This window comes from Kryptolebias marmoratus, linkage group LG1, assembly GCF_001649575.2.
Source record: "Kryptolebias marmoratus isolate JLee-2015 linkage group LG1, ASM164957v2, whole genome shotgun sequence".
Taxonomy (NCBI): domain Eukaryota; kingdom Metazoa; phylum Chordata; class Actinopteri; order Cyprinodontiformes; family Rivulidae; genus Kryptolebias; species Kryptolebias marmoratus.
The window spans coordinates 314,773-337,875 of record NC_051430.1 but is presented as its reverse complement, the minus strand read 5'-3'; the positions used below and the strand labels follow the sequence as shown (position 1 = coordinate 337,875).

At 38.5% G+C, this 23,103-nt stretch overlaps 2 protein-coding genes across 7 annotated transcripts in view; one reads left to right on the top strand and one right to left on the bottom strand.

Moving 5' to 3' along the window:
* The window catches only part of rad17 (RAD17 checkpoint clamp loader component), a 40,609-nt gene extending 30,970 nt beyond the window's left edge, over window positions 1-9,639 (bottom strand). For 3 of the 5 annotated variants that reach the window (XR_005233806.1, XM_037978480.1, XM_037978485.1), the window contains exons 1-6: window positions 9,491-9,639; window positions 7,437-7,524; window positions 5,011-5,223; window positions 3,290-3,364; window positions 3,039-3,177; window positions 1,060-1,196 (exon numbers count right to left, since the gene is read on the bottom strand). Coding sequence is in view for 4 of the 5 variants with exons in the window: in XM_037978480.1 (XP_037834408.1) it covers window positions 1,060-1,196; window positions 3,039-3,177; window positions 3,290-3,364; window positions 5,011-5,223; window positions 7,437-7,478 (606 nt within the window). In the remaining variant the exon portion in view is untranslated. Of the gene's footprint in view, window positions 1-1,059; window positions 1,197-3,038; window positions 3,178-3,289; window positions 3,365-5,010; window positions 5,224-7,436; window positions 7,525-8,314; window positions 8,366-9,490 lie in introns of those variants that run through there. The other 2 variants (XM_037978481.1, XM_037978487.1) reach the window with 2 other exon arrangements.
* Window positions 9,640-10,201: 562 nt separating this feature from the next.
* ak6 (adenylate kinase 6) lies at window positions 10,202-22,346 on the top strand. 2 transcript variants are annotated; one of them, XM_017437075.3, is made up of 6 exons: window positions 10,202-10,353; window positions 10,439-10,515; window positions 11,024-11,116; window positions 12,289-12,347; window positions 16,215-16,360; window positions 19,868-22,346. In XM_017437075.3, the coding sequence occupies exons 2-6, from the start codon at window positions 10,485-10,487 to the stop codon at window positions 20,055-20,057; spliced, it is 519 nt and encodes a 172-aa protein (XP_017292564.1). In that variant the 5' UTR covers window positions 10,202-10,353; window positions 10,439-10,484; the 3' UTR covers window positions 20,058-22,346. The 2 variants fall into 2 exon arrangements, with proteins under 2 accessions (XP_017292564.1, XP_017292563.1); XM_017437074.3 differs by having other exon boundaries at window positions 10,226-10,515.
* The last annotated feature ends 757 nt before the right edge of the window (window positions 22,347-23,103 follow it).

The window sequence follows — 23,103 nt, the reverse complement described above, 5'->3', positions numbered from 1 at the left end:
TAATTATTTAAAAATCATACATTGTATTTTTCTGGATTTTTGTTTTAGATTCCATCACTCACAGTTGAAGAGTACCTATGATAAAAATTACAGTCATCTACAAGCTTTGCAAGTGGGAAAACCTGAAAAATCAACAGTGTATCAAATACTTGTTCTCCCCACTGTAAAGACCCGTCTAGCCTCTAGTTCTGCGGGCTGTTTTGAGGATATTCAAAGCTTTTACTTACTTTCTATTACCACAGCTTTCAGTAGCTCATAAAGAGCTTCATGTGTGTGTCTGCATTCATTTTGTCCTCAGTGATTTGGCCAATCCATGTCAAACTGCACACAACAGCGTAGTGTAGGATAACAACACAAAACACTGCCACTGAACTTTTAAAAGTTCCATTCAGGCATGATGCACCCAGTCCATGAAGAAAACACTTATCAACAACAACAAAAAATCTGCTGGAGCATAATGTGTACACATGATGTCCCCTCAGGTCCTGTAATCCTGAGTCTGCAGGTTCAAGCCCAGGTTGCATCTGGCAGAAAACAACTGCCAAATCTTTGATGCGGAATCGCTTGCTGTGGCAACCACTGCAGAAGGGAGTGGTCAAAAAAAGAACAACAACATATGGCCACATGTCCCAGAGTGATAAATCTCACATTTTGGAAAATTTATTTTGTCTTTGTCTGGTTTCACTTTTTTTTTCTTTTAACTTGTCACATAGTGGCTCATTTTGTACACATTTCCAGGTCACATTATATAATTCTTCTAGTGAGTCCTGAATCTCTGCAGGTGTTTTCTTCTTGCATGACTTGCCTGAAGAACCTTAGACCTTTTTTGATTTGGAGGACCAGTGGCTCTACTCAAAAAAAAAAAACACTTTTCCTTTTCCCTCTTTAATGCAAGCTTTGATTCAAAGGTATTAATGAGGAACTGAACTGCTAAAAATCAGTTGTTCTTGTTTTGAAAGAGAGAGGAGGACCATGGTGTACAGTTATATTGATATGAACAGTATTAAAATATCAGGAAAACATTAAATCAGTAGCTATGTTAAATGATGCTGTACATACCTCCACAAGTGTGAGCTTTCTGTCTGTAGCTTCTTCATCACCTGCCATCTTTAAACATCTGTATTTGTTAGCTCTGAGGAGAAAGTCTTGGAACTGGACTATTTGGGAGCTGCAGGAAAAAACATTCACTCTGGATTCTGTTAAAGACAGAAATATTAAAGGCACATGTTGAAAATGTACATAAATAATCTCAGAAACTGATTTCTTCTATTACACTATAGCTTAATTTATTCATCACAGAAAAAACATACTGTATCTACACCTGTAAACAGTAAAGAATACAAGTAAACTACTCTGGTTCCGTTATCTGGGTACATGGTTACTGATCTCAGGCTAAAGCACCATTTTAAAAAAGTCTGTTTGAAAACACGCCTTATCATACGGTAGATTAGTGAAATTTTAATAATTTAATACAAAATTCACTCTAGATTTAAAAACTATCACAGTTAAATTGAAGTATTACTATTACAATGTATTTGTGTTCTGTTTAATTCGCCATCAAAAATGAGGATGGTAATGGTGATGAACTGCAGCCTCTTGTGCCGATTGTTTTGCTAATAGATTATGTTTCCTCTAAACTCCAGTGGCAGCTTTGAGCTGCTTCAACACTAAATTAATAAACTTAAACTGAAATATAATCATGTTTTGAAAGCATTTCACCTAAACAGCTTAAGTTTTAGTATTTTGTATAGCAAAATATCTGATTAATTCTACAGCTCTCTCTTTCCTGTTTTAACCTGACTGTTTGAGTCCTCACATATTTCCTTGTGCGTTCGCAGTCATTATGTACCAACAACTTACCGGAGAATTATTTTCTAATCACACTCATTGTTTAGATATGATTAGTTCCATTATAATCTTTGTTCTAGGTGTTAAATGTCATCCTTTCTGAGCAGCAGGGCTCCACAAGAGCTTTTCAGATCATAGTTCCACAATAAACACACAAACAAAAAGTCCCCTTTAGGGCTCATTTGTCATTCACATCACACAAGTTGATCTGTGTGTACTTCCATAACATGCCACTGGGATTGTGGAACCAAAGTGGCATGTCATAGAACTCAGCAGCACCGACATGAACTCTACACACAAAATCTCTGTCAGGCATTTTCCTTTACTATTCAAATCAATGGTGGCAGATCAGCTGTGTTTTGGTTCTTTTAATGGCTTTCCAAATATGCCACTGAATTTCATCTTCTGTTCTTATTGAAAGAAGCTCCCAAAGCTCACAGTCATTCCAGTTAGTCGTTATCACTCCTAGTTTTTCTCAAAAATTATCTTCTTGCTGGTTGGTTTTGTTTTTAAAATACTGCTGCTGGTTTGTTGCACAAATTTCATGTCATCACTTTGCCACACTTGTCCTGTGATCCTGGCTTACCCTTTCATATCAAGGCCACTTTGGCTTTGTTGCTACTTCCCAAGCTGGATCAAAAGTGTGGAAAGCACATGTAGAACACAGATTGAAAGTATGATCTGAAAGAAGGTAGGGAGATGCTGCAAAAGGGAGTGCAGCTGCAGCTTGTTCAGGTGGTGAGAACACGCTCCTAAATATGGGAAAACAGTTTCAATAAAAATAGGTTTTTGTTGATTATTTTGTTTTTGTGATCGTTTAGAGCAACAATTAAAACTATGACTTATTGCACAGCCCAAGTACATTGGGAGGCATACCTTTGCAGGTAAAATGTTTCTTGTAATTGTTATTCAGGTTTCCACAAATTTTAGGAGGGACTTTGGCCCACTCCTCTTTACAGAAATTCTTCTAGGCTGCTGATTGGCAACTCCTACCTTGAGCTCCCTCCACAGATTTTCTACAGGATTAAGGTCTAAAGTCTGGCAAGACCACTCTATGACCTTTATGCGCTAGACATGTGAGTATTATAACCAGACAGATGTTCATTCTAATCAGCTGCAGACGTTGTCTTAACCATTGTCCCTGTTCTGTTCATATGGGCTTGTGTGTAAACAATGATATTTTTTCTCACCTTGCTGACTGCTGCTGTATGGTTCTAAGTTGAATGTGTTGGTCCATTCTTGGACTCTGATACCCAACTCCTGGGACAGAACGTGGACTGTAGCTGTCTTTCCACAGCCCGATGGTCCAGTCAGTATCAGAATACCAGCCTATAAACACCAACAAATAGAGAAAACGCAAACCTTCAAATTCACACACTTCCAAACATAAACACAGTCTAAAAATTCTTACTACAAGAAAACAACAGTTCCATCCAGTTACCTTTGATGCATCCATGTGGGTTTTCATCCAGTTCTCTACTTCTTCAATCTTCTTTTTATGAACAGCCAATTCAGCCTACATCAACACAAATTATTCAACTTGTATCAGATCAGTCATTTAAAGGGGACCTATTATGCAAAATTTACTTTTTGCATGTTTTGTACTTCCATTTGGGTATCTACTGCTTCTAGAAACAGTCAAAGCGAAAAAAAAAAAAACACCCAGCTGTTTTTTGACAATAAGTAAATGTTTTCTGGAGTCTGCAAAACAACCTTTTAAAAACCTCATAATTGTTGCCTCACAATTCCCGTTACCTCGCAACCCTAAGCCGAGCCCAGCCCCTCACCTAGCAACCCAAGTGAAGCTCCACCCACTTCTAACAAGAAGATAGTCATGTTAGTTCTGCTGGTTTTACCACTGAACAATGTTCAGGAAAAATGTTTGGTTGTCGGCTGCAATATAGAACATGTGTCCATATTGCCGGTATACACACACACACATATAAACTGCTCAAAAAAATAAAGGGAACACTCAAATAACACATCCTAGATCTGAATGAATGAAATATTCTTATTGAATACTTTGTTCTGTACAAAGTTGAATGTGCTGACAACAAAATCACACAAAAATCATCACTGGAAATCAAATTTATTAACCAATGGAGGCCTGGATTTGGAGTCACGCACAAAATTTAAGTGGAAAAACACACTACAGGCTGATCCAACTTTGATGTAATCAGGGTTTCCCCCAGTGTTGTTGCTTGTAATATACGTCATTTTTTATGCACATTTTTTTCCCCACCCACATCAGCTTGATGCTTTGATCACCGCGCCAACAGTGACGCAATCGCGCTTTCCCCACCCCTGTGCGGAGACCCTGCGCGGTGTCGCATCATGCACCTCCCTGTTTTTGTAACTTGGCGCGGACCACGCGCGCCGCGCTCCATTAAAATGGACGATTTCAGTGCTCTAGCGGAGCTGGTTTGCCTGTATCAACATTTATATGATCCCTCTATGAGAGATCACAGAGATAATCAAACGGCTCAAAACTCACGGAAGGACATTACTGCTGTAGCTGATAAAAAGAGTGTTTATTGACCACAGAGGGAAAAAATATTAGTCCTACAATGGGCGAATCACAACTAAAGCAAATAAATCAATGACAGTCAAACTGAATGCTTAAAGTTTAAACATTCTCTCTGTATCACAGCCAGAAAATCTGCTCTCTTTTTTTTTTTCAGCGTATTTCCACTGGTTACGTAGCGTACTGCCCCCTGTCTTTTTGGAGAATACTACTCCGACGTAAGTATAAACGCCTCCACCGCGCGCTTAGATCATAGATTATTTGTAAATGTGACTTAAATTAGGATTCAAATTAGGTGCAATCAATTAGTATTTATTATTATTTATTTATTTTAATTGTATTTTTTTGTTTAAAAAAGTATTTCAACTGTAGTTCTGTAAATATTTGACACAAATATCTTACAATATCACATAATAAATAACCATATTTTCAACTTTCCTGTCAACTTTAATCGTATTTTTTTTACTAAATCACTGTCAGCTGGCGAACGGCCACTTACCACCGGACTAAGCCTCTTTTCTTCTTTTCTGGGGGAAACCCTGATATATATATATATATATATATATATATATATATATATATATATACACATACACACACACACACACACACACATATATACCAGTATTGAATCTGACCTGTGAACCAGGTGAGTACCTGTCTACCCAGGTTGTCTCGTCCAAGTCTCTTTGGGTTGTCAGCTGATCAGACCTGCTTGTCTCTCCTTTCTGTCTCTGAACCTTCTTCTCTTTGAGTCTGGACCCAAAAGAATGCTCGACTTTTGTCCTTCCAGACCGAACGATTGGTCTCTCTGAAAAATCCGAGAAGGATGAATCCACCCAGCTGTTTACCTGTCATATACACAGAAAAGTCCAAAGGTCTTATTTAGCATATTTAGTCACATTATTACCTCTAAACCAGTCACTAGTGAGCACAAGTCAGTGTATCGCTCATGCCGGTTTCAAGCCAGGGTAAAGGGTAGCGACTGTGTCAAGGAGGGTATCCGGCATAAAACACTTTTGCCAAAACAAACAAGAGAGTTAAGCGGCACCATACCAGATCGGTTGAGACCCGGCTTAACAACGACCGGTGCTGTTGAAAAACAGGATGCTGGCGGAAATTGTGCTACTGTTAGTCAAAGACCACGAGGAGGGAAACGTGCCAAGAGACCGAGGAAGTGCAAGAGTGTAAGATTGAGGGTAGCAACTCTAAACGTAAGGACAGGCAAAGGTAGAGAGCTGGTGGGTATGAAGCAGAGAAGGAAGGTAGATGTATTATGTTTACAAGAGACCAAGTGGAAGGGCAGCAAGGCTCACAGCATTGAGGCAGGGTTTAAGCTGTTTTACCATGGTATGGATAGGAAGAGAAATAAAGTAGGGGTGGTTCTGAAGGAGGAGTTAGCAAGGAATGTAGTCGAGGTGAAAAGAGTGTCAGATAGGGTGATGTGTCTGAAGGTAGAAGTAGAAGGTCTGATGTCCAGTGTTGTCAGTGGTTATACTCCACAAGTTGGATGTGATGTAGAAGAGAAAGAGAAACTCTGGAAAGATCTTAAAAATCGATAGAGAGTATTCCAATGGAGGAGAGGGTAGAGATTGGAGCAGATCCGAATTGACATACTGGTGAAGGAAATGGGAGATGAGGAAGTGATGGGTAGGTTTGGTGTCAAGGAAAGGAAACAGGAAGGACAGATGGTGGTGGATTTTGCCATGAAGATGAAAATGACTGTTGTCAACACCTATTTCCAAAAGAAGGAGGAACACAGGGTGACCTATAAGAGTGGAGGCAGGAGGACGCAGGTAGACTACATTCTGTGTAGAAGAGGTAACCTGAGGGAGATTGTAGACTGTAAAGTGGTGGCAGGAGAGAGCGTGGCCAGACAGCATTGGATGGTGGTGTGTAGGATGAATGTTGTGTTGAAGATGAAAAGAAGAAAGGCAGAGAAGAGGACCAAATGGTGATAGCTGAGGAAGGAAGAATGTTGTGAGGAGTTCAGAAAGGAGCTGGTAAAGGCTCTGGGTGGTAAAAAGAGCTTTCAGGAGCAGAGGTCACAAAGATGCAGGACTTCAAGTACTTAGGGTAGACTGTCCAGGAAAACAGGGAGTGTGGTAAAGAGGTGAAGAAGAGAGTCCAGGCAGGATGGAGTGGGTGGAGAAAGATTTTCGTAGTGGTGGCAGCAAAGGTGTTGAGGTTATCCTTGGGAGTGACAAGGATGGATAGGATTAGGATTGAGGTAATCAGAGGTACAGCACATGTAAAAGAGGTCAGTCTGAGATAGTTTGGACATGTGCAGAGGAGGGACAGTGGGTATATTGGTAGAAGGATGGTAGAGATGCAGCTGCCAGGAAAAAGACAAAAAGGAGATATGGAAGCAGTTAGAGAGAACATGGAGGTAGTTGGAGTGAGGACAGAGGACGCAGAAGACAGAGTTAGATGGAGGATGACTCGCTGTGGTGACCCCTGAAAAGGAAACAGCCGAAAAAAGAAGAAGATGCTGAGTGCGCATTCACCTACTTAGCTAATCCACACAGGCTTGCATACTAACTTCATCCCTTTTACACCACTCATGGGTTCCTATCGAGCTAAGAAAGCTTCAACTCTAAAAACAGAGGTTCACAGGAGCCTAATGTAAAAAGAACCTGTGAGACTTGTGAATGACTGCAGTTATTTTGCAGTACACAAACAAAAAACATTCAGAACCGACTTCAATACTGAGACCTGTTGAAAAAATCCCTGTGGTTTAGGAGCACATGCAGATGGAATCAGCTCTAACTGCAGAGGCAGATCTGTATCTATTAAACACCAGAAGTAAGAGGAATGCGAAGGAAGTTTCCACAAAGTGCCACAGCCAAGAAGAAATTTTCTGCAACTCAATCTAATTCACCTCAAAGGTCATAAATCAGCTGCTACTTCAAATGCTGCACACTTTCATTTTAACCAAACTGCAATTACCTTACCAGATTATGGATAAGTGGCAGAAAATAAATTATCTTGTAAAGTGTTAGCAAAGTCCAGTACAATGTCTGATTCTGTTGATGGACGATATGTCATCTGTGGAAAAACTTACTCTTTTTGAAGAGGCTTTATCTCCCAGCGACAGCTTGTTCATCCTGCAGCCTGTAGCTTCACATCAAGGACAGCACTTCAGAGAAAGACTGAAAACAAGGAACAATGAGGGACAAAACTTTATAGAATCACTGAGAACCTGCACCATACAGAACAATCTGGGACACACCAGAAGAGAAGTACTGAAAACCTGTAAACAGACTGAAAAGTCAGGGACCGAGACTAGCAGAGTGACTGAAAACATTCACAGGGAGCACTTTAGGGACTGGGAACCTGCAGGTGAAACAGCAGGGCTCTCAAGTCTCACGCATTGACCGTGAGACACACGCATTTTGTGAAGTGCAAACGCTCACACACCACACTTTGTATTTCTCACGCTAAAAAAACACTCACGCACACACGCCCTTTTTTGAAGAGGAACCAATGTGCAGCGCAATGTGCAGCGCAATGTTTTCCGCACGGGCTGGAGCACAATAGGGGCCAACTTAGCAATTTTGTCGCTATATTTAGTGAGTTTTCAAATCCGTTTGGACATTTTTAAAGTGACTAGCAACAAATCTAGTGACTTTTTTCTGTGTTATTAAGACTTTGGCGGCTACATGTGTAAGCATCAATCATTCAGCAGTTCCTGTACTCAGCGTGTCGTAAGCCCCGCTCACTTCTCCAAGCACTGACAGCTGTCAATCTCACAGCAGAGAGGAGACCCGCTCCACTCTGTGTCCACAGTCCGCACAGGAGCGTGTTAGACGGAGCGCCAAAGCAATGACGGAAAAAAATCCAGTCGGCATTCTCTGTATTTACCAGCTGTTTGTGCATGTGTAAATGATATGATCAATAACAGAGACACATCACTGATCAGGCGACCCTGCGCTCCTTCACCTCCGCTCCTGTCGCCTCTAGTCTGGAACTCAGTTTGCGTGTCCGTCTTTTCTGCAACATCAAAGATCCAGTGAGAGAAACTAAGTGGTGAGGTGAGATTCCTCTGAAAGCAATAAATATTAAGACATGGTTTCTCAACACAGTACATGGTGGAGAATGGCCCTCAGAGATGTTCTGATGGGCCATACCCAAGATCAATTATTATATGCTATAAATCCATAAATAAAAAAGATTTATTCATGTAAACAGGTAAAAAAAGGTGGCTGTAATGTGTCTGCATACCCCTCAGAAAGTAGATAGTTGCACCCTTGTGTGTCCACTTTGCAAATAAATCATTTATGTGTAAAGCTGCCGCTGATGCCGTCCTGGATTACAAAGCGGGATGTAAATATAATGTAAATATAATTTTGAATTTGAATTTTGAATATATAATGTAAATATAATTTTGAATATATTGTTTTTTCACTGACTCTGTCACAATAATATAAATACCTCTGGTTCCAACCCTGGATAAATGAGGAGGGTTGAATGTAGAACTGGCAATTCCACAATACAAAACTGTCCTTTGGTTAAATTTGATATTCTAACAAAACTGATTTATATAGTGTGGGATCAGGCAAAGCAATAATTATAAAATTAATTCATAAAGTTAATTTGTAGTTTTAAACCTTTTTTGAGTGTTTTTTACTCATTTTTTGTCTTGCCAACGTTGATATTCCTCTCTCCTACAGCCTGATTAACATCACCAAATATGCAAATTTGGTGATGACGTCATATAACGACTTCTACCAGCTTAAAATCCCACTCCAAGCTCAGATCTAAACTTGAGAGCCCTGTGAAACAGTCTATAGAATGAAAACTTCCACAGCTAACAAGTTAAGAAGTGAGAACCTGAACTTAGGCGGTTTAAGAACTGAGAACCTGAGCAGCGTACAGAGTTTTGTGGTCCACAATGATGCTGGCAGACAGCAGAGGAGCGATCATGGTTTTAAATGGAAACCTAACCTCTCATGAACACAAACAAAACTCTATGACGTTTCTATTCATAAAAAGAAAATATCTCTTAGCGACAAGTTGTTTTTAATTTACCTACTGAAAATTTAGCTTCTTCTTCTAAACACCGAGAAAACGTTTCATGGTTTTAATTTTTTTCTTCCGGTAGTCAGTTGAATTTACCTGGTTTAATAACTGGACATCAAATGCAGACTTCGCCTTTTCATTCCCTTCTGAACCTTTTGTTATAGCAATGAAACATCTTTTCGTCTTCTCCTTCGTAGTCTTTTCCTTCTTTTTTTTTTTTTTTTTTGGCGGTTGAAAAATCAGCTTATTGGTGGATTTACCGCCTCCTGCTGGAGTGGAGTGTGAAACGAGGAAAAATAGACTATTTTTATAACGAACTTTATTATTACCTTTTTAAGTCAGAGTGCAAATTAACAATAAAAAATAAACTTTTTTGTAAAGGACTAAGTATAAGCTTCAAAACAGAATAAAGTTTCAAAGAACAGAAGAAAAAAGGAAAATTATACATAGAAATTAACAACCAAAAATACAGAACAAAGCAGAAAGGAAGAAATAATGTAAACTTTAAAAAGCACAGATTTAGAGTTACATGAATATATTTTTTGAAACATGGAAACATGGAAACATGGGGAAACATGGAAACTGCACACAGAAAGAACCTAGCTTAGTTTTGAACATGCACCACAACAGTGGTTAGATGTTATATTAAAATATAACTAAATACATACAGACGAGAGTTTTTGTTTTCTCTATTGAATCTATACTTAGCCAATATAAGAACCAGCAGTACAATGTAAAGGCAGCTTCAGTTTCTTTAGGAAGTATTAGAAGTTTAACTTTTCACCAGCAAAGGGCAGTATTGTGCACACATTACCAAAAACAGAGGAGGAAGAAGAGCCCCTGGCTGCAGACACTGTAGAAGAAGACGTTGCTTTTGTGGTCCATGCGGTATTTAATGACGTTTGGACATTTAGCGGCTTACTCACATCTTTTTTTTGATTCGGCGACGTGTTTTCATGGTTTGTTTGTTTTTTTAATTCACCGAGAACTAAAATGTTTAGGTGGACCTGACGTAATAACCGGATTATTCTTCTTTCCTTCAAGTTTACTCAGTAAAACACGTGTCCGATGTTAGCAGCACACCATCAGGATGATTAAACGGCCTAATATTCTGCTAACAGGTGATGTGCTTCCTGTCTGTAAGATAACTTTATCTTTTTCAGTAGATTAGTTCAACTTCTCGTGCTTTATTAGGAAAAAGAGACTTGAAATCGAATCAAACTGAATTAAAATCATTTGTGTTATTTCTGTGCACACTAATTGGATGGTTATGTTGCACATTTTGCTGCTTCTTTTTTTGTTAATATTTGGTCAAAGGTTTGCCTCATTTGTTTTTTACACAAACAAATAATATTTTGTTTTAATATAGGAGCGGTGGTTCAGATGTATAGTTCTATTATCTGACAGCAGAGACAGACCCTGAATCCAGTCCTCTCTTTTTTATGTCAGCATTAACCAGCATTGTCTCTGAACTCAGATCAGCTGGCATCTGTGAAGTTAGGACTTAAACAACTAAAGCCGTCAGGGTTACTACAGGTTTATTGGAAGTTTTGACCATATAACCAGCTGTAATGTTTTTTTTCTCGATGAGTAAACTCTAATCTAAAGTGTTCATGCTTTTGCTCACAGGAACCCCTGGTGTAGGAAAGACCACTCTAGGAAAGGAGTTAGCCATAAGGACAGGGTTGACCTACGTTAATGTAGGAGAACTGGCACAAGAAGGTAAAGTGAAACAAAAATGAATCACCTCACAACAGTTTTTCAAAACTACACACTTTTTTTTTTTTTTTTTTTGCCTAGTTTAAAACTGAACACTTTTTGGCTCAGAATCTTTTATTGATGTAAATGTCATTACCAGGAAAAAGCAGCCAGTATCTCACTGGGCTGCAACTGTTAAAGACAAATTACAAAGTGATTTGCAATTGTCTTCAAACTTTTATGAGGGTTTTTCAATTACCTTGTGTGAGTCATCCAGGCTGGCAGTACTTGAATTTGGAGCATGATCAAAAAAAAAAAAAAAAAACTCAAAATATATTCAGTTGTCACATGCATCTCAAATTCTTCTCAATTTAGCTTCTGTGATTCTAGAGCTGTTTTTTGTGAATTGCCCCATTTATTTTTTTTGCTGCCTTATGGAAATCTGTTTTTATTTGTAACTTGACACTATTCATTGTTTGCACTTAAAATACATGCATCAAAGCATTTGAGAGAAAGATTTACTGTAAACTTGAGCTGTGGTGCAGAGTAGGGCTGCAGCGATTAGACGCAGTAGTTGACTTAAAAAAATTGTTGCTGTGTTGTTCTTGACGATGGATTTAACAGAACTCCTGGGAATGTTTAGTGCCTTGGAAATCCTTTTGCGTTCATTGCACTTTCTGATAAGGGGGTTAATATTTATGCAATCACTTATTTCAGAACACATATTTGTATTTAACTGGTAACACTCTGTAGAAGTTTGATTTAATTTTGACATTTGATTTTTTTTATTATACTCTATTTTGATTTTTTTTGGGGTGGGGGGGGTTAAGATTTTTCTAAAAGAAGACCAATTTATATTGACCATGATTGATTTTTGACCACAATAAAAGCATGGGGTAAGTTCTTTTTATAGGCTCTGTAATTGTCCACTGTTTCAGTGGATAACTGCAGCTTGTCTCAAACAGCCGGATTAACAGGATCTCTGCTGTGTTGGCATCATAACTCACTTGCAACAGGACTAATGTTTCAGTAGAAATTCAGCTTCAGAAGAGTGTATGTGATTGAGTGGATTAAAATCAGGGCAAAAATCTGATTTTTGCAAGTCTAAAATAGTGCTGTATAAATGTGGTCTATTTAATACAACTGGCAGGTGTCAAGCAGTACTCCTTGATCCAATGAATGTTCTGTTTGAACAGGTCAGCTGTATGATGGGTTTGATGAAGAGTACCAGTGCCCTGTTTTGGATGAAGACAGGGTGAGTTATATTATTTTTACAATCACTTTGCTTTTCCTTTAGCCTTCCCGACCAGCTCAGCAAATACTGAGCACTGATGATGCAAACAAAGATCAGCCTAATATTTAGCAGGTCCTCCTTCCTCTAACACCATTTTTTCCATGAGAGCTGCAGTTGTGGAAGTGCTGTGATGCCTGAAAAAACTTACAAGGGAAGGTGCCTAAAGCACATCTTAAACAGATGCCCAAACCATGTCACTAACTTGTTGTGATGTGAAAAAGCAGGTACTTGAAGCACCCCCAGATTACATCTTATCTATAAGACTGAGCCTGACTACCTTACAAAGGAGCTGACTCTCATCTCAGCTGCTTCATACTGTAAACTGCCCCAGTACACGCTGAAGGTTATGGCTCGAAGATGCCAACTAAATCACTATCATCTGCAAAAAGGAGAGATGAGACCCTGAGATTCCCAAACCTGACACTTTCCTCTCTTTACTGTGCCTTTAGATTCTGTTCGTGAACATTACAAACAGAATCAGAGACAAGCAGTTGTGACTTGCGAGCAGTTATAAAGAAGTCCAACCCGTGGCAGGAACTAGTTTGACTTTGTGCCAAGAGTGTGAATGCAGCTCTGACTTTGAATATGCAAGGACCGAATAATCCTTAAAAGCAACTCTGGTAGCCTGTACTCCCATGGCACCCTCTCAAATTGCCTCTTGTAATACAGTTGTAAATCTCCACTCTTGGTGGCCTGCCAAACATCATTCTCTCGAATGTGTAGGTTGAAGATCTCATAGACAGGGGCCTCTGTCAAACGTTCATCTTCACTAGTTGATTGGGTTTACCAGGTCAGTCCGACAGACTTCCTGTCCAGCAAATCCAACTCACTACCAGGTGGGGATCAGTTGATAGCGCTACCCCTAGTGTCTAAAACATAAGGCTGCAGGTCTGTTAATACAATTGCAAAATCTATTATTGACCTATGACCCAAGGTGGCCTGGTACCAAGTACACTTATGTACTACTTTATACTCGACCATGTGTTTGTTTTGGGTAACCCATGCTTAGCTCAGAAGTTGAATAAAATAACATCACTTGAGTTCATATCAGGGAGGCTGTTCCTCCCAATCACTCCCCTTCAGGTGAATCTGTCATTGCTCACATGGACATTGAAGTCCCCCAGAAGTATAACAGAATCCCCAGATGGCATCCCTTCTAGGACATTATCGAGAGACTCCAAGAAGGCCAGGTAATATAAACTGCTGTTCGCTGCATAGGTACAAACAATAGACAGAACCTTTCTACTTTTGTGCTCAAAGCCTCAAAGAGGCAAACTTCTGTTCACCAGGAAAAACTCCACACCAAGGCTCTCAGCCAAGGGCCTGTGAGTGTCGCCACACTCACCAAACCCCTCTCTCCCTGGACAACTCCTAAGTAGAAAAGAGTCCAGCTCCTCTCTATGAGTTGGGTACCAAAACCCTAGAGCTCTGTCTCCTTTCCCACCAGTGAGGGGATGTTCCATGTACCTTGAGCTGGTTTACATTGCCAAGAATTAGAATGCCTGGGGTCCTGTCCTTGTCTGCCACCAGGCTTGCACTGCACCTGACAGCTCTTCCTGGTGGTATTCGGTCCATAGAGAGGTTTAAAAGTTGTAAGATTTATGTTGATTAATGCAACCCCTGGCAAAAAATGATGGAATCACCACTCTTGGAGGATGTTTGATCATTTGTTTAATTTTGCAAAACAAATAAATTACAGACATGCCACAAAATATCATTTTCAAAATCCAACCATCTGGCATTAAGAAACAAAAAAGTAATAAATATAATTGTTGTAGTCTATCACAATTTTTTTTTAGATCAAGTACAGGAAAAAAATATGGAATCACCGTGCCTTTATCTGAAATGCAGTTGCATTTAATCAGTGACTGTGGAAATTTACATGTTTTCTTCAGACAGTAATCTTCATTAATTACTATTTGGGTGTTAATGATGGCTTTCTTTTGACATTTCTGTGTGTAAATGGGTCACTTCCTGAAATGGGGTCACCACTGCACAGTCAAAATTATTGATCAGTGAAAACATACTATCCTTTTGAACAGGGGAAAAAAAACAAAATGGTTGCCTCTATAAACTATGAATAAATAACTGTGACAACCTGGATGGCTTAATTATCTTAGAATTTTACTTTTTTTAGATGTTTTCTGAAAAGGGGGACACCAAACCCCATCAAATTTGTGACACACAACACCTACAGTATTATTTTGATATAAGTAAATAAATTGCTCCAACTTATTTGTCTGAATTTACTTCTCATTTCATGGGCACACGTTAAAATTAATTTTCACCAGTTGACCAATGTCTTAATGGCACGGTGTGGCTGCAGAGAGCATGACAAAAAATGTGGTGTCAAATGTAACCCGTAGTGTCCCGGTCGGTTACGTTTAAAACCCACGTTCCTAAACTGCTAATTTCTTGTGTCATTTGAAAGCACCACTCTTGAGAGCTTTAAATCCACAGGGAGATTGAATTCAGTTGAACAATGAAGTAACAGTCATTTTGGCTTCTCCAACTTTAGAACTTGTGGAAAAGCTTACAAAGGAGCAGATTCGTCAAGTAGCTGAATACTTTAAAATTGAATTTATTAAATTATACTAAAGAAATAAGACCTGAAAAAGGAATACCTGAAATGAGAAACCAAAATAGATTAATGCAAAACCCATAACTAACCAGAAATAAGCAAATACAAAACAAACCTAACAAAACCCAAATATAAGATACAAACCAAGCCAAAATGGGTTCTGAGGAGGAAGAGGGAAAAGCCTCCCCTCTGCTGCATGCATGGCAGCTTTAAAGCAGCAGAGCACCAATCAGGGCAAAACATAACACTGGCCTGTCTCCAGACCCTTACAAGGGAAAAGGGCAGAAACCACTGCAGCCGTAACACCCCTTTTCATGAAATGTATGTAAATCAAAAATTTTTTTTAGGTGATTTCTTACAGTTTGGTCACAGACTTTGACTCCAGTTTCCTCTTACTTGTTTCTCATTTGATTTGTTGTGCTTTTTCTGTTTTCTAGACATAATTCTTTAAATTTTCTATCTTGACACTTTGAAGTCAAGATAGAAAAGTCAAGTTTTTTGGTCTACCAGTACATTTTCCTTTTACTGCCTTTCCATTTCATTTTTACTTGGTCTAGATTTTAGACACAGCTGACTGGGAATAACCAACACCTTATGCAACATTCTGTGATGATTTACCTTCTTGAAGAAGTGTCATAATAGGTCTCATCTTTGTTTCAACTGACATCTCCTGTGTTGGAGCCATGATTCATGCCAATTCGTTTTGTGCAACAGTACTTCGAGGTGTGAGCACTCTTTTTAGACAGAAGACTAATTAGCAGATTTATTTTAATGTAGATGTTTGATTTGAAACTGCAAATTACAGTGATTTCATAAATATTTTTCTCAAATTTGAATGATACCACATTTTTTTGGCTATACTTCTAAAAAAAAACAACAACTGTGACTCACTACAACAATTATATTTCTTTTCTTACTGTTTATTAATACCAGAAGGTTGGAATTTTGAAAAAAAAAAAGATAGTTTTGTGGCACGTATACAACTTTGTTTTTCATACAAAATTAAACAATTGAAAGAACGTTTGCAACATTCTTTTTTTTATTTATTTCTTTTATTGATGGTCATAATTTTATGGCTGATCGGGGTCTTTATCTTTACTTTTTTTGCACCTGAGCCTTAATAAATATAACTTCCTAGTTTTTTTCAAGTAGACCTCTCCACTTCCCAAACTTTATGCTAACAAATGTATATTTTCATCAAAATAAAGTTATGTAGATTGTAAACTAAATAATACTTGTTCCTTCAGGTGGTGGATGAGCTGGATGAGAAGATGGGAGAAGGTGGGATGATCGTTGACTATCACAGTTGTGACCTATTTCCAGAACGTTGGTTCCACATCGTCTTTGTCCTCCGTACAGACAACACACAGCTCTACACTCGGCTGGAAAACAGGTGAATAACACTCTCTGTTTCAGTTTGTAAATAGCAGCATGTAATGATGCAGTGGCTGCTGTTGCTATGAAAAAAGTCAAAGTTTTTGTCTGCACATGCTCAGATACAACCAAGAGTTGTTGTAGAAATAAAGATCAATCTTCCACAGTCTGTGGAAGATTACAGATTTCCTGTTTTGGAGGAAGAGATGTACAATGAACTGCTGAAGAGGCAGCCATGAGAAGTTCATGACAGGTTTATGAAAGGTAAATAATAATAATAATGCATTTTATTTGTAGCGCCTTTCAAGACACCCAAGGACACTTTACAATATTAAGACACAATTAGAATAAAACAAGGTGGCTATAAAGTTTTGAACCATTTGAAGTTTACGGAGAGATTTGAGAGGGAGACCAAAGAGGAGAGAGTTGCAGTAATCAATTCTAGAAGTGACTAGACTATGGACCAGGATGGAGGCAGAGAGTGATGAGAGTGATGGGCGGAGTCGGTTGATGTTCCGAAGGTGGAAGTATGCGGACCGGGTAGTTTTATTGATGTGTGAATGGAAGGAGAGAGTGCTGTCTAGAGTGACACCTAAACTCTTAACCTGGGTGGAGGGCGAAACCTGGGTGTTGTCGATGTTGACGGAGAAACTGTTGACTTTGGATAATGTTGATTTACTGCCGACCAGTAGAAACTCTGTTTTAGCACTGTTTCATTTAAGGAAGTTAGCTTTGAACCAGGATTTTATTTCAGATAAACAGGAAGTGAGAGAGGAAGGTGGAAGTGAAGACTTGGGAGCTGAGGAAACAAAGAGTTGGGTGTCATCGGCAAAACAGTGGAATTGAATGTTAAATCTATGAAAGATATTGCCAAGGGGGAGAAGGTAAGTGATGAATAGAAGGGCCCCAGAACAGAACCTTGGGGCACGCCTGAAGTCACAGGGGAGGAGTGGGATCTGAAAGATTTAAGTTTAATGAACTGAGTGCGGCCAGTGAAATAAGAATGAAACCAAGCAAGCGGTGTGCCGGAGATGCCGATGGATGAAAGTCTGCGAAGGAGGATGCTGTGAGAGATGGTGTCAAAAGCTGCATTGAGATCAAGGAGGATGAGAATTGAAAGTAAACCAGAGTCCGGAGCGGAAACCTGACTGAAACGCTTCATACAGACTGTTTTGTGTTAAATGGTGGTGAAGCTGGGAGGCAACTGTTTTTTTCCAGAATTTTGGAAATGAATGGAAGATTGGAAATAGGGCGAAGATTATTGAAATTATTGGGATCCAGACCAGGCTTTTTAAGGATTGGTGTGACGACAGCAGTTTTGAGAATAGTTGGAATAGTTCCAATAGAGAGAGAGGAGTGGATAATAGCAGAGATGATAGGAGGAAGTGGAAAAAGGCAGAGTTTTATAAGAACTGTGGGGAAAGTATCTAGTGAACACGTGGTGGGCTTGGCATTTTGAATGGTCAGCTATTTCAGAGGGGGAAGGAAGGTAAAAGGTAGAAAAAGGATGACTGAAGGTAAAATATTCTGATGGGGTAGAAAGAGGAGAGACAGGGGACAATTCTTGATGGATTTTGGTGATTTTTATCAGTAAAAAAGAGCATGAGAGAGTTACAGCTGTCATTGGAGTGAAAGTGAGCTGGGAGAGAGTCACGGGGATGAAAAGAAATGTTCAACAGTGAGAAGAGGATCTTAGTGTTACCTTTGTAGGAGGAAATGAGACCAGAGTATTAATCAGATGGAGATTTTTTATAGAAACATGCATTGTGATGCACCAAGAAATATTTTATAACCCCCACCTAAAACTACAATACAGTTTTGCAAGTTTTGCACATGAAAATAGACTAAAATTCTAAAATTGGCCACTCAAAATGTGGCTCTATGGCTTGCAGGTTGCTAACACTCAGAATTCAGTGAGACCTGCAGTGTGACCTTAGCCTTAATCTCACACTTTTGAGTGCCATTTAGTCTTTCCAGTGAAATACTACCTGTAGGGTTTGACCTTAAGATTCTTAACTAAATAAGCACAACCACTGACAATAATTATTGAATCACTACTCTTGGAGGATGCTCTTTCAATTGTTTAATTTTGTATAAAAAACTAAATTGCATAAATGCCACAAACCTGTCATTTTTTTCTAAATTCCAACCTTCTGGTATTAATAAACAGTAAGAAAAGAAATATAATTGTTGTAGTGAGTCACAGTTGTTGTTTTTTTAGAAGTATAGCCAAAAAATGTGGAATCTTTCAAATTTGAGAAAAATATTTATGAAATCACTGTAATTTGCAGTTTCAAATCAAACACCTACATTAAAATAAATCTGCTAATTAGTCTTCTGTCTAAAAAGAGTGCTCACACCTCGGAGTACTGTTGCACAAAACGAATTGGCATGAATCATGGCTCCAACATGGGCGATGTCAGTTGAAACAAAGATGAGACCTGTTATGAAACTTCTTCAAGAAGGTAAATCATCACGGAATGTTGCATAAGGTGTTGGTTATTCCTAGTCAGACTTCAAAGTGTCAAGATAGAAAACTTAAAAGAATGATGTCTAGAAAACAGAAAAAGCACAACAAATCAAATGAGAAACAAGTAAGAGGAAACTGGAGTCTGTGACCGAACTGTAAGAAATCACCTAAAAAAATTTGATTTTCATACAAAAATGTCACACATAAGCCATCATTAACACAATTATGAAGCCTGAAAAAAAAATTAAATTTCCTTAGCTCGCAGCATTGATAATATGGGCCTGCATGTCAGGTAAAAAGGCACGGGGGACATACCAGTAATTTGATGACTTAATTTTTCAAGATGATAATAGGGCAAAGGGCATAAAAGCTTTCCTTCAATGGCATGGCTTGCAAATAGTTCAGATCTCAACCCATTTGAAAATCTGTATTGAAAATTAGAGAAAACGGTTAATTACAAAGCTCCAACCTGCAAAGTTAATCTGGCAACAACAATAAGAGACAGTTGGGACCGTTGGATTGATGAAGAGTACACTTTGTCATTATTTAGTCCATGCCTCAGAGAATTCAAGCCAATTTATGAAAGCCAGAGGTGGTACAACAAAGTACTAATGGCCTAATGTTTTTCCCCATGATTCTATACATTTTTACCTCAAATTTAAGTGATTCCATTTTTTTTTCTTTACTTGATAAAGAAAGCAATTGTGAATGACTACAATTGTATTTGTCTTTTTTATTGTTGTTCCGTAATGCAAAAAGATTGGAATTTTGAAAAATGTGGCATATCAGATTTTTTATATATATATATACACAAAACTAGAAACACTCAGAGAGCGCAAGGGCATATGGTCGTTAAATTATTGTAGGCTCCAACACTACTGACAACATAATCTCCTAGGTGGAGGTAATTAAACAATTGAAAAAACGTCCTCCAAAAGTGGCGATTCCATAATTTTTGCCAGTGGTTGTAGTTTTCAGTTTTCTCCTCTGGGTTAAGTTGAAGTTAAAGAAAATTCTTCACCAACACTTTGTTCTTGTGTTTTGTGGGACTTTCAGAGGTTACACAGGGAAGAAGCTGCAGGACAATGTGCAGTGTGAAATCTTCCAAATCATCTATGAAGAAGCCATGGAGGCGTACCAACAGGAGATAGTCCACCAGTTAAAGAACAACACCCCCGAGGACCTGGAACATAACCTGGAGCGAATCCTTCAGTGGACCGAACAGTGGATGCAGGACCATAACTAGATGCCAGACTGTGGAGACTGGACTAAAGCTTTTTATATGAATAATTTTGAACTACAATCATTTTGAATCTGTGTAATTTCTCATCATCATTTTTATTATCAAAAGTTAAAAGTTTGTTGAAGTGTAGTGAGGCCAATGTCCTAGAAATATTTGAACTGATTATTTAATAGTAACAGAAGTCGATCATACACTCACCGGCCACTTTATTAGGTACAATTGTTCAATTCCTTGTTAACACAATCAGTTAGTCAGCCAATCACATGGGATCAACTCAATGCCTTTAGTTATGTAGACGTGGGGAAGACAACTTAATGAAGTTCAAACCAGGCATCAGAATGGGAGGAAAGGGGATTTAAGTGATTTTGAATGTGGTGTGATTGTTCATGCCAGATGGGCTGGTCTTGAGTATTCCAAAAACTGATGATCTACTGGGATTTTTATACACAATCATCTCTGTGGATTAAAGAGAATGATCCAAAAAAAGATAAAACATTCAGTGAATGGCATTTTGTAGACAAATAACTTTAATGTCAGAGGAAAATTAGCAGACTGGTTTGAGATAACACAAAGGTAACAGTATCTGAAATAACCACTTGTTACAAAGTTATGCAGAATATGGTCTTTGAAGACCCAACACGTCCAAGTTTGAAGCAGATGAGCTACAGCAGCAGATGGACTACAGCTAAGACCGGGAAACTGAGGCCACAGTTCACATAGACTCACCAAAATTAGACAAAAAAAATTGGAAAATCATTGTTTGCTCTGAACTCCAGTGCCCTACAGTCACCAGATCTTAATCCAATTCAGCACCTTTGAGATTTGTGGTGGAACAGGAGTCTCACATCATGTTGTACAGGAGGAAACTTGTCAACATTTTCTTATTATGCCAAAGCAAATTTATTTTTTCAAGATTTTTTATCATATAACAGAAGACTCATAATATGTAAAAGTATCGTTGAATAAAGTGTTAAAGAATATTTAATTTATGGACTCTGGCTCGTTTTCACTGACTTCATCTAACATAGCCTAAAATAAAATTAATTCATGTGCTTCTAAACACAGTAATAATCTCACAATATTGGGCAATATAAAAAAAAATCCAGTGAAGCAATGCACATCACTCACCACCTTTAATGCCAGAATTTTAAACTAAGATCCTTTTATGATTTGAAATGACAAAGTTATAGCTGTTTTGGTCAAACCTTGAAAATAATGTTATGGTCATTGTACTGTGATAATGCATGATGGCATGCTGATGGTATATGTTAGGGATGACTTAGCTACTACCACATCAATGTTTAGTACAATATCTGTAGAATTTACTGAATTATAGACATTTTTATTGGTTTTTAAGGTCAGTTATAATGTTGCCCCATTTTTGTCTGATGTAGAATTCCAACTGTTCAACAGTCCTGGGCTTTCTTTGCTAGATTTCTTGCTGGATGGAGCCATATGTTGACCTATACTTTTCTGCATTAATGGTGGCTTCCAGATGTGTACCTGCTCATGCCATGAGAGGGGAAGGCTTTTGAACTGTGTGCTAACAGGCCAGATGGCCCCGCTTCCCTTTTCTAATTTTAATATGTCTGACCACAGAAAAGTTTTCCAACATGCCTCTGTACGTTGTTCACGTTTGGCTTTTTCTTTGTATGGTAGAACTTTAACCATCATTTGTGGATGGCACAGTGAACTGTGTTTACAGACAATGATTTGTGGAAGTGTTCCTGAACTCATGCAGTGATGTCCAGAACAGAATCAGACCTGTTTTTAATGCAGTGCCACACGAGGGTGCGAAAATCACAGGGATGCAATATAGACTTTCAGCCTCGTCCTTTGCTCACATAGATTTCTCCAAATTCTTGAAATGTTTTGATGTTATTGTGAACTGTAGATTATGGGATATTCAGTCTTCTCAATATTCTGTTGAATAACATTATTTTGAAATTGTCACACTATTTTTAGAAGCATTTTTTGTACACTAGTCAACCTCTGCACATCTGTATTTCTGAGAGATTCAGCCTCAAAAAATGTTCTTTTCATACCCAGTCCTCAACTGACCTGTTGCCAATTAACCCCTTAACCCCATTTGATGCAAAATGCCCCCTCATTTGTACCACTTATTTTTCAAGCTGCCCCTGGCTCATCTTTTTTGAGATGTGTTGCTGCCATCAAATTTAAAACTCCCTTTTCTTTTTTTTAATGGTATGATTTCTTAGTTTAAACATTTGATATTGTTGATATGGTTTTACATGAAATAAGGAGACTGCAAGTAAAACTTCTGTTACATAATTGCTTTTCAGTCTTCTGCATTTTTCCTCTGCAATTCTAACACATGCTCTTCTGTCCCATCCAAGATGCAACAGAACATTAGAGATGGGCAGATGAAGCCTTGTGAAGCTTTTGAAGCTTCTTCCTGATTGTACCAAAAAAAAACTTGAAGCATCACAGCCTCAAAAATGCAGCCCACCAATGACATCTAAAGGTCAGCTGCAGTTATAGCAGCCATGAACATGTAAATCATAGGTCCCCAACCTCCAGGCCGCGGACCGGTACCAGTCCGTGGGTTTGATACCGGGCCGCAGAGAAATAATAATTAACTTACAGTATTTCTGTTTTTTTTATTTTGGGAGGCTGAACAACATTAATTTTGGAAAAACTGACTGGATTCTCTCCACTACATCCATCTATGACTCACTCTTGATGCATGTCAGAACGCTTATCTAAGCCACGTGATACGTTACACCTAAAAACAAACCCACAAGCTAGCAAAATGAATAAAAATCAAACGTCTCTGGAAGCCCTAGAGAGATGTCTTGTTACTGAGAAACAGGCACAGGGCTCCCACTGATTCAGTGTTATGGTGAGTTGTACTCTTTGTGCACTTTGTATTTGTGGTGTATCTTATTTTAATGTTTAAACATCGCCATATTGACCAGAGAACATTAAGGGGAAAAAGGAGTGTTATTCATGTTGATAACGCAATACCAGGATTCAACTAACAAAGCTGCGAGTACACATTGGATTTATGTTTATTATGTTTTAAAAA